Raw genomic sequence first — 12,161 nt, 5'->3', positions numbered from 1 at the left:
GCTGACACAGGGAACAAACGGGTGAGCAGACAATTATAGACGAGGCAATCAACAAAGAGAAGGAGTCCAGGTGAGTACTGCTGCACGCATTGATGGCGACAGGTGTGCGTAATGAAGGGCAGCCTGGAGCCCTCGAGCGGGAGCAGGTATGACAATTGAGGGCTACTACAGTTGCTAGGCTCATTGTGAGATTATAAATGAGGATACAATCAATATGTTTAGAGTTACATAAGTCATAGCAGAGGTAACATGTATAGTATAAAGCTAGTATTTGTGTGTCTATGTGGATTTGAACCTGGGTCTCCTGCTTTTCAAAACACTGTCTTACTCCACTCAGCCAGTCTTCAGTCTTAATGGTTCTGCTGAACCACCCATGTTACACTGAGCACATGGGGCCCGATTCAGACTTGAGATACATAGACTTAAGTCAGTAAAACATGGACATTTATTTTACCTAAGTCTATGTTAAATCAACTTATCTCAAGTCTGAATGGGAATTCTACCTTCTGGAATTTCACCTTTATTTGTAAATGCTTTATTTAGACAGATTAGAATTATACCGAGAATACAGAGAAGGAGTGAAAGTGGGAAAGGAATAAAAATCCTGAGTTGTAGGGCAGAAACAGGGACACATTTATTTGTAATGTGACCCACTCAACCACATCTCCACATGTCAAGTGAGGAGCTTGTGAATTCCATTGAGTTCAAGCCTGGGCACCAATGTCAGAAGACAAATGTTTAGATTGAAGGCAAAGTGTGAACTTCAAACATTGTGCTGCCGCACTGTTCAGAATTCCCCCAGTCTGGGGCACAAAGGTGGAGAAAGGAGATTCATGTTAGGAGTGCCCTCTGGATAACTCTATGATGAAATGGGGAAACCAACCTGGTCACAGAGCAAAACGTATTATAATTTACAAAATTGGTACCACTTTATTTAGTATGATATGTTACTTTACGAATCATACTAAATATAATAGTGGTTGTACAATACAATAGAAATTGTAAGACGTATAGTATCCTACATTTTGATCACATTTGACCCATTTAGTATGATATACAGTGGCAAGAAAAGTATGGATTTCTGCATAAATTGGTCATAAAATGTTATCTGATCTTCATCTAAGTCACAACAACAGACAAACATAGTCTGCTTAAACTAATAACACACAAACAATTATATGTTTTCATGTCTTTATTGAACACATCGTGTAAACATTCACAGTGTAGGGTGGTTAAGTATGTGAAACCTTGGATTTAATAACTGGTTGACCCTCCTTTGGCAGCAATAAACTCAACCAAACGTTTTCTGTAGTTGCAGATCAGACCGGCACAATGGTCAGGGAGAATTTTGGACCGTTCATCTTAACAAAACTGTTTCAATTCAGCAATATTCTTAGGATGTCTGGTGTGAACCGCTCTCGAGGTCATGTGTCTCCCATGTGTCTGCACAGCCCAGTGTGTCCTGTGCCTGCACCCCGCACGTGCCGGGCTAGAGTCACCATCCAGCCAGGACGGGTTGTGCAGGCCATTAGCTCGAGACCTCCAGTGCACCTCCACGGCCCTGTGTATCCGGTGCCTCCTCCACGCACCAGCCCTCCGGTGGCAGCCCCCTGCACCTGGCTGTCTCTCTGTCTCCTCCCTACAGGTGCTCCCGCCTGTCCGGCGCTGCCGGAGTCGTCCTTCACTCCGGCGGCTGCCGGAATCTCCCGTCCATTCGGGACCCATTCCTAGGTTCCCCAGTCTGAGGTCGGCGGCGAGGGTCGCCGCTCTAAAGAGGCCACGGAGGCGGGCTAAGAGGCGGACAAGGACTATGGTGAAGTGGGGTCCACGTCCCACTGAACTTTCTCCATTTATAGACAATTTGTCTTAGCGTGGACTGATGAACATCAAGGCTTTTATTAGGGAATTAAGTCAAGGTCAGAATACAGTGTATCAGACACACCTGGCCACACCTTCATTTATTTGATCTCCACCCAAACGAATAGCAGGTGAATAGCATGCTATTCTCATGCTTAAATTCAAGGTCTGAATACTCATAGAGAGAACGGAATAAAAACGGAATTACGTTCCATTTAAACTCAGGTCGGAATGAGGCCCAATGTGATTTCATTCCTCTGTGACCAAGAGAAAGTGGTCTTGTTTAAATTCTATGAAATTGCTCAGCATTCTTTTATGTTAAGAGCCGTAAATCCGGCTGGGAATATCACAGAAAGATGAAACCACAACTGTTGGATTTGCAGAACTATCACATTTCAATTGCCGTCTCCCAGTCTGGGCTCCATCACTCAGAGGGAGAGCAAATTGATTCTTTGTCTGGATAGGCCAGAAAATGTGACAATTCAAGTCAGCTCCACTGAGAGAGTGGTAGCAGAGAGCTGACAAATATGACTTTCTGTATGACTTCCACAGAGCACTTTGTACACCAGAATTTCAGTTGGAACCAGTCCAGAACCACTCAAAGTCCCCCATAAGGGGGACTTAACATCTAAGAATGAAAATACACATGCTTTATATTAAGCAAACCAGACCGTATGATTTCCTTGTTATTTTAATTTACGGATAGTGAGGGGCACACTCCAACACAGAGACATCATTTACAAACAGTGAGTGAGTCCGCTCTAGGAATGTAGTGGAGCAAAACTAAAAGTTGTCAAAAAGATAAATAGTAAATTACAGATACCCCAAAAACTACTTAAGTAGTACTTTAAAGTATTTTACTTAAGTACTTTACACCACTGTATCTATCCAACTGTCACTCACCTTTTGATGTCTTCAAAGTTTCTCCGAATCATGTTCGATATAAGTTTATAAATTATCAATAAGTTGGCTTTCAACATTCATGGCTTGTTTGACATTCAATAAGGACGTATACATCTCACCAAAGATGGCAAAGATAGCATTTTGCACGCACATTATGTCCTGGATGAAGTTTAAAATGTAAATGTTGCCTAAACTTGCAGCAGATTTTTGGTCGACTCTAATCGCCATTGTGGTCTTGCTGTAAAATTATGACATTTAAGTCAGTTTCTGATATTGACTCAAAACTGTCCTACGTTAGGAAAGCTGCGCTTGACCGGTCCTGCCATTCTGTGTGATTCTCCCCCAATGTTCTATCTCAGCAGAGCACGAGCCGCTCTGACAGCTGAGATATGAGCAGTCATTACTTCACATCATCTGTCATCAGGAGGAATGTTTGAGAACGCTTGTTAATTTATTAATAACAATCTAATACATGAAGTTGCATGATTAATGAACATTCATGTTACAGTAGGTAGGTATAGTAATTAGGAAAACTGGTTTTGCTCCAACTTTATAGCAACAGTTTGCACTTTGGAATTATAATGTGTAAATGAGCTCAGTCCCTCCGCCTTTCCACTCTACGTATATTAGTCTCATTAAATGGTTTTATAATAACTCTCTGAATATCAAATAATCTAACCCTTATTGCTTTCAATAGCAATCTTTTTATTTTGCCAAAGAAACTGCATGTCTTCCTATGGGCGCACATTCATCTAGCCCGGTGGCTCAAGTTACAGTATCTGTGCACCAGCAACATGTCCACAACTTGACACATTTGGAATAATAATGACATCTGGTGTTCCAGTTTACTGTAAAGCAACCTTCTCAATGCCAAAGTAAGCTTCTGTGTTTGAAGAAAACGTTTTTTTAAAGACACCCCTTTCATCCAGCCAGGGTTTTACTCTTTTGAGATATTTTAATTGACTAATATACAGATTCAAATAAAAATATGGATTTGGCTCTGGGGCTGATCCTAACCCAGCGTCTGTGTGGTGGCCGGGACTCTGGGGCTGACCCTGACCCAGTGTCTGTGTGGTGGCCGGGGCTCTGGGGCTGACCCTGACCCAGTGTCTGTGTGGTGGCCGGGGCTCTGGGGCTGACCCTGACCCAGTGTCTGTGTGGTGGCCGGGGCTCTGGGGCTGACCCTGACCCAATGTCTGTGTGGTGGCCGGGGCTCTGGGGCTGACCCTGACCCAGTGTCTGTGTGGTGGCCGGGGCTCTGGGGCTGACCCTGACCCAGTGTCTGTGTGGTGGCCGGGGATCTGGGGCTGACCTTGACCCAGTGTCTGTGTGGTGGCTGGGGCTCTGGGGTTGACCCTGACCCAGTGTATGTGTGGTGGCCGGGGCTCTGGGGCTGACCCTGACCTTGACACTGAACCTGTGTTTGTGTGAGCAGCACAGTACATCTCTCATCACGTTGCGCCTCAAACTCTCATCTCTCAGGCCATAGATGAGCGGGCTAAGGAAGAGCGGCAGCAGTATGAAGCAGAAGTAGATGAAGAAGGAGATGTGCTCGGCCAGCAAGCCGGCGTACACACTGATGAGGCTCTCTGTGACCGGTTGGGTGAAGGCGATCATGCACAGAAGTAGCTGAAAGCCGTGGAGCAGCACTGTATGCATGGCCTTGGCCACCGACGCCCGGTCCTGACGCATCTTCCTGGTCTCCAGCAGGATCCTCATGTAGGTGAACATGATGATGGCCAATACCACCGCGAAGAACAGCCCATTCAGGGACATCTTAAACAGTGTCTGGACAGGGGATGAGTTGAGGACCATGGTTCTGCAGAGCACCAGGGTGGAGAGGACATTCACGCCAGGCTGAGGCTTTCCCAGAGAGAAGTCCACAATGGGCAGGATGCAGCTGACCAGCCACAGGCTCAGGATGATGATCCAGATACGGTAGGCGTGCCAGGCAGCTGGACGCTGCAGAGGATAGAAGATGGCCACGTAGCGCTCCAGGGACATAGCTGCCAGGATCAGAGGGGTGTTGTGGAAGGTGGCGGTGGAGAAGAAGAGTAGAGGGGCACAGTAGACGATAGCAAACTTCACGTTGCCAACAATGAAGAGCAAGAGGAGGACAGAGGAGAGGAGCTGCAGAGTGTCATTGATCAGCATGTAGGCAAACAGGATGTATCGGGAGTTGTCCAGGAATTGTCTGTGCGAGGCGAAGGTGTGCAGCATGACCACAATGCAGTAGAGAAAGATGCAGAAGAAAGGGATCACCACACACACCTTGATTATCACAGACAGACTCTTCTGTGAGTTGATGGCATTGCCTGGAAGGTCGGTCAGATTCTGCATTTTTCAGTGTGGCCTGCTTGAGGAATGGTCAATGTTTTCAAATCTGAAATGTTGACGAAAACAAAGACTTGATATATTATCACAGAACAACAATTCATGACAATATACTGGATCCCAAAGATGAATAAGAAGTCATGAACTAACCTCAACTTGTCCTCTGATGGAGAACGTAAAGGTTTGGGAGGGATGGGTTGTGGATTTTTATACATTTTTCTCCATAGCACCATCATGATGCAAGACAGAGGCATTCCCTTTTTCCAAATATCTCAAGGGATAAATTAATTTCATGCCATTGTCATAATGTTCATAATTATTGCTTATTCCTCAACAGAAAAAAGGTCTCGTGTTTAACTTTTACTTAGGGAACTCATTAGAAGTAATTAAATTGATGCTTTGAGCAATTATGTGGCCCATGCAAGAAGCAAGAACCTTGCTCCAACCAACTCAGTTTAAGTAATTTGTGCAAAATCATATACATTGTCTTCAGAAAGTATTTACACCGGTTGACTTTTTTGATATTTTGTTGTGTTATAGCCTGAATTTAAAATGTATTCCATTTAGATTTTGTGTCACTGGTTGACACACAATACCACATCATGTCAAAGTGTAATTCTGATTTTCACATTTTCTACAAATGAATAGAGAATTGAAAGCCGAAATGTCTTGAGTCAATAAGTATTCAACTCCTTTGTTATGGCAAGCCTAAATAAGTTCAGGAGTAAAAATGTACTTAACAAGTCACATAATACGTTTCATGGACTCACTCAGAAGGCAATAATAGTGTCACATGTTTTTTTAACGACTTACTCTTCACTTTGCCCTACACATGCAATTATCAGTTGAGCAGGGAACACAGATTTAACCACAAAGACCAGGGCGGTTTTCCAATGCCTTGCAAAAGGCACCATTGTTAGATGGGTGAAAATAATAATAAAAAGAAGACATTGAATATCCATTTGAGCATGGTGAAGTTATTAATTACACTTTGGAAGGTGTATCAATACACTCAGCCTGTACAGAATAAAAAAAAATCCAAAACATGCTCATGTAAGTAAAACTGCTGAAAAAATTGCTAAGAAAAAACGTTATGTCCTGAACAGTGATGATCCGCCATTCAGGACAGGTGGGGCAGAGCAAATAAAAAAATGTTTTGCATGTTATTTTGACATTAATACCTGTCACATATCCGTGTGCAAACAATGTAATAAAATAGATGTTTAATAATTGAGTTAATAAAGCCTCCATACAAACATGGTCTCTCTTTTGCTTTCTTGAGTAAGGCAGCTCCAAAATCCAGGTGTTTCAGCCTAGCTCAGTGCTTTCTGTGGTGGTGGGACCAAATACGAAGCATAGGGGTTTTTAAGGGTAGAGCTCGAAAATTCAAGCCCCTTGGGTGCTGCCATAGAGTTACATTAGAAGTTCCATTCCAAAAAGACTCAAGGTCATTGGCCACAGATAAAATTACGTCAAATCACGTTACATGTAGAGTAGCTTTGACTGGACTGATCATGTCAACATCATACTTTTAGCTAGCAGTCATCATTATTCATCAAGTCGACAATCTATTGGAAAATCTTTTTAAATCCTTGTCAAATGAAGAGAAATAAGGAAGAGAAATTATAGATAAAACTCGGGAACTAATTCGGAACTGGGAAATCTGTCTTCTGTGAGTTCAAGACAAATGGGAACTCGGGGAAAAAACGAGCTCCGACTGGGAAAATATGTTTTAAACGGTCATCCAACTCAGAATTGTAAGTCGGGAACTCAAGCCTCCTACAGCTACGACCTGAAGATCACTGAGGTCATCATGATTCGACCTTGTTTTTTTCAGAGTTCCCAGTTGTCTTGAAAGCACCATAAATCCAGAGAATGCCAGACTTTGACGACAAAGTTTGATGACAAAATATGCCCACGAAGGACCGCCGCGCCACCTTCCTGTTCAAGTGAGCACAGCACAACAAGGTGAGTCCAAAAATGTATTGTATGCTGCTGCATAAATTATGTAATATGCCAGGGAAATATGTACTGTATACTGTTGCTAAGTGTATGTTGTGTAGTAAGCTGTTAGTAGCCCATGTGCCTCACCCTAATCATTTGGTCTATTTTCCCCACTTAATTTCGGCTATGTCACGCCTTGACCTTACCGTTTTATTTCTCTATTTGGTTAGGTCAGGGTGTGATTTGGGGTGGGCATTCTATGTTTTCTATTTCTTTGTTTTTGGCCGAGTGTGGTTCCCAATCAGAGGCAGCTGTCTATCGTTGTCTCTGATTGGGAATCATACTTAGGTAGCCTTTTTCCCACCTGTATTTTGTGGGTAGTTATTTTCTGTTTAGTCTCTGTTACCTGACAGAACTGTTCTCTTTCGTTTTGTTACTTTGTTTGAGTGTTTTTTGATACTAAAAGAAATCATGAACACTTTTCACGCTGCGCTTTGGTCCACTCCTTCCGACGACAGGCGTTACAGGCTACTGTTCTGACTTGGTGGTGTAGATGTAGCCTATAGCCTGTTTTAGAGCAATGTAATCATCAAACATTGTAAGAACTTTCCTTGTCTGTTTATATTGCCACTTTATTTATCATACGGTTCTGACTTGGTGTACAGGAAGAACAATGAAAGAACAGCCCATGTTCTGAATTCTGTTGCTGTACATTTCAAAAATGCTGAACAAATAGTGATATTGACTATGTCTGTCCTAGCTCGTTCTTATTCGAAATTACAGATTGCCTCTTATCCGCTTGTCGTCCCCTTATGCCATAGTTTGTACATCTCAACTGTCAGTAGAAACCACATTTGTAGAAGCAAGTCAGCCATATCAGCTATGTTTTTTTAAAGGCAGTACATGAATGAATATTTCGCGGCCAGGTGGGGCTCTGCTGATAGTGAGGTGTAGTAGTGGTAAAGTGTTGGGACTGCTGTTGTGACAGCTTTATGTAGGCCCTAACAGTTTTTGGGCACCATTTTGTCACTGTTATAGTGCAATTAACGTATTGTTTAGTGTTGTGTAGTGGCTTTGCTGGTATGCATAGAGGAAAACTGGGTTCAATCTGCTTTCCAACAGAAACTGAGACAAATTCACCTTCTGGGCAGGACAATAACCTAAAACACAAGGCAAAATATACACTGATTGGACAACACATTAGAAACACCTTCCTAATATTGAGTTGCCCTTTTGCCCTGTGAACAGCCTCAATTCGTAGGGGGATGGACTCTACAAGGTGTTGTAAGCCTTCCACAGGGATGCTGGCCAATGGACACTCCAATGCTCCCCTCAGTTGTGTCAAGTTTGCTCCCCTCAGTTGTGTCAAGTTTGCTGGATGTCCTTTGGTGGTGGACCATTCCTGATACACACAGGAAACTGTTGAGCATGATAGCCCCAGTAGCGTTGCAGTTCTTGACACACTCAAATCAATCAGTGCGCCTGGCACCTACTACCATACCAGCGGTGGTCGGTGCCGTTTAAGATGAGGGAGGATTATATATATTTTTTGGTGAACATGGACTTATTTCTATTACAGCATATTGGATGATTTTCATTCATATTTCATTCACCCAGTTCAATGTAACATCGATAGGTTTAGGCTACATGATATAAGATTTTCCCTATACCATCATGAGGTTGCTACAACCTAGCCTATGAATGAAAGTTTACAATGTAGGTGCACACAAGTCGAGATAACATTTTGAGGTGACAGACAGTGTCCAACAGTTGAAAATTTTGAGGTGACAGACAGTGTCCAACAGTTGCAAATTAGAGTTTCTACTAGCCATGTATCGCAAAAGTTTAAACCATTATTTGGTGACGTGAATATACACTTGAAGTCGGAAGTTTACATACACTTAGGTTGGAGTCATTAAAACTTGTTTTTCAACCACTCCACAAATTCATTTTTAACAAACTATCGTTTTGACAAGTCGGTTATCTACTTTGTGACAAATTATTTCACTTATAATTCACGGTATCACAATTCCAGTGGGTCAGAAGTTTACATACACTAAGTTGACTGTGCCTTTAAACAGCTTGGAAAATTCCCCAAAATGATGTCATGGCTTTAGAAGATTCTGATAGGCTAATTTACATAATTTGAGTCAATTGGAGGTGTACCTGTGGATGTATTTCAAGGCCTACCTTCAAACTCAGTGCCCCTTTGCTTGACATCATTAGAAAATCAAAAGAAATCAGCCAAGACCTCAGAAAAAAAATGTGTAGACCTCCACAAGTCTGGTTCATCCTTGGGAGCAATTTCCAAACGCCTGAAGGTACCACGTTCATCTGTACAAACAGTAGTATGCAAGTATAAACACCAGGGGACCACGCAGCCGCTCAAGAAGGAGACACGTTCTGTCTCCTAGAGATGAACGTACTTTGGTGCGAAAAGTGCAAATCAATCCCAGAACAACAGCAAAGGACCTTGTGAAGATGCTGGAGGAAACAGGTACTAAAGTATCTATCTCCACAGTAAAACGAGTCCTACAGCAACATAACCTGAAAGGCCGCTTAGCAAGGAAGAAGCCAGTGCCCCAAAACCGCCATACAAAAGCCAGACTACGGTTTGCAACTGCACATGGGGACAAAGATCGTACTTTTTGGAGAAATGTCCTCTGGTCTGATGAAACAAAAATAGAACTGTTTGGCCATAATGACCATCGTTATGTTTAGAGGAGAAAGGAGGAGGCATGCAAGTCGAATAACACCATCCCAACCATGAAGCACGGGGGTGGCAGCATCATGTTGTGGGGGTGCTTTTCTGCAGGAGGGACTGGCGCACTTCACAAATTAGATGGCATTGTGAAGCAGGAAAATTATGTGGATATATTGAAAGCAACATCTCAAGACATCCGTCAGAAAGTTAAAGCTTGGTCGCGAATGGGTCTTCCAAATGGACAATGACCCCAAGCATACTACCAGGTATTGGAGTGGCAATCACAAAGCCCTGAACCCAGTCCTATCGAAAATTTGTGGGCAGAACTGAAAAAGTGTGTGCGAGCAAGGAGTCCTACAAACCTGACTGACTCAGTTACACCAGCTCTGTCAGGAGGAATGGGCCAAAATTCACCCAACTTATTGTGGGAAGCTTGTGGAAAGCTACCCGAAACATTTGATCCAAGTTTAACAATTTAAAAGCAATGCTACCAAATACTAATTGAGTGTATGTAAACTTCTGACCCACTAGGAATGTGATGAAAGAAATAGAAGGTGAAATAAAAAATTATCTATTATTCTATACCATTCTTCATATTCTTCAAATAAAGTGGTGTTCCTAACTGACCTAAGACAGGGAAGTTTACTTGGATTAAATGTCAGGAATTGTGAAAAACTGAGTTTAAATGTAATTGGCTAAGGTGTATGTAAACTTCCGACTTCAACTGTATTTAGTCTAGTTTTATCTAAAGGATAACTTTTTCAATGTTTCACTATTTATATTTTTAGGAGATTCACGCTGGAGGATGGTCCTCCTTTGAGGAGCCTCCAGTATACTACAGTGCCTTGCGAAAGCATTCGGCCCCCTTGAACTTTGCGACCTTTTGCCACATTTCAGGCTTCAAACATAAAGATATAAAACTGTATTTTTTTGTGAAGAATCAACAACAAGTGGGACACGATCATGAAGTGGAACGACATTTATTGGATATTTCAAACTTTTTTAACAAATCAAAAACTGAAAAATTGGGCGTGCAAAATTATTCAGCCCCCTTAAGTTAATACTTTGTAGCGCCACCTTTTGCTGCGATTACAGCTGTAAGTCGCTTGGGGTATGTCTCTATCAGTTTTGCACATCGAGAGACTGACATTTTTTCCCATTCCTCCTTGCAAAACAGCTCGAGCTCAGTGAGGTTGGATGGAGAGCATTTGTGAACAGCAGTTTTCAGTTCTTTCCACAGATTCTCGATTGGATTCAGGTCTGGACTTTGACTTGGCCATTCTAACACCTGGATATGTTTATTTTTGAACCATTCCATTGTAGATTTTGCTTTATGTTTTGGATCATTGTCTTGTTGGAAGACAAATCTCCGTCCCAGTCTCAGATCTTTTGCAGACTCCATCAGGTTTTCTTCCAGAATGGTCCTGTATTTGGCTCCATCCATCTTCCCATCAATTTTAACCATCTTCCCTGTCCCTGCTGAAGAAAAGCAGGCCCAAACCATGATGCTGCCACCACCATGTTTGACAGTGGGGATGGTGTGTTCAGTGTGATGAGCTGTGTTGCTTTTACGCCAAACATAACGTTTTGCATTGTTGCCAAAAAGTTCAATTTTGGTTTCATCTGACCAGAGCACCTTCTTCCACATGTTTGGTGTGTCTCCCAGGTGGCTTGTGGCAAACTTTAAACAACACTTTTTATGGATATCTTTAAGAAATGGCTTTCTTCTTGCCACTCTTCCATAAAGGCCAGATTTGTGCAATATACGACTGATTGTTGTCCTATGGACAGAGTCTCCCACCTCAGCTGTAGATCTCTGCAGTTCATCCAGAGTGATCATGGGCCTCTTGGCTGCCTCTGATCAGTCTTCTCCTTGTATGAGCTGAAAGTTTAGAGGGACGGCCAGGTCTTGGTAGATTTGCAGTGGTCTGATACTCCTTCCATTTCAATATTATCGCTTGCACAGTGCTCCTTGGGATGTTTAAAGCTTGGGAAATCTTTTTGTATCCAAATCCGGCTTTAAACTTCTTCACAACAGTATCTCGGACCTGCCTGGTGTGTTCCTTGTTCTTCATGATGCTCTCTGCGCTTTTAACGGACCTCTGAGACTATCACAGTGCAGGTGCATATATACGGAGACTTGATTACACACAGGTGGATTGTATTTATCATCATTAGTCATTTAGGTCAACATTGGATCATTCAGAGATCCTCACTGAACTTCTGGAGAGAGTTTGCTGCACTGAAAGTAAAGGGGCTGAATAATTTTGCACGCCCAATTTTTCAGTTTTTGATTTGTTAAAAAAGTTTGAAATATCCAATAAATGTCGTTCCACTTCATGATTGTGTCCCACTTGTTGTTGATTCTTCACAAAAAAAGACAGTTTTATATCTTTATGTTTGAAGCCTGAAATGTGGC

The 12,161-nt window shown here is 42.5% G+C and overlaps 1 protein-coding gene across 1 annotated transcript; it reads right to left on the bottom strand.

Annotated features, from left to right (window-relative positions):
- Positions 1-1,681: 1,681 nt before the first annotated feature.
- On the bottom strand, positions 1,682-5,109 carry LOC139382595 (odorant receptor 131-2-like). Its single transcript, XM_071126712.1, has 2 exons — positions 3,778-5,109; positions 1,682-1,768 (listed from the first exon to the last, which is right to left on the bottom strand). Exons 1-2 carry the CDS (start codon positions 5,098-5,100, stop codon positions 1,682-1,684), a joined length of 1,410 nt encoding a protein of 469 aa, XP_070982813.1. The 5' UTR covers positions 5,101-5,109.
- Between the last annotated feature and the right edge of the window lie 7,052 nt (positions 5,110-12,161).

This window comes from Oncorhynchus clarkii, chromosome 24 (assembly GCF_045791955.1).
Source record: "Oncorhynchus clarkii lewisi isolate Uvic-CL-2024 chromosome 24, UVic_Ocla_1.0, whole genome shotgun sequence".
In the NCBI taxonomy this organism is placed as follows: Eukaryota; Metazoa; Chordata; class Actinopteri; order Salmoniformes; family Salmonidae; genus Oncorhynchus; species Oncorhynchus clarkii.
Note: the sequence above shows the minus strand (reverse complement) of the source record. Positions and strands in the feature narration are given on the sequence as shown.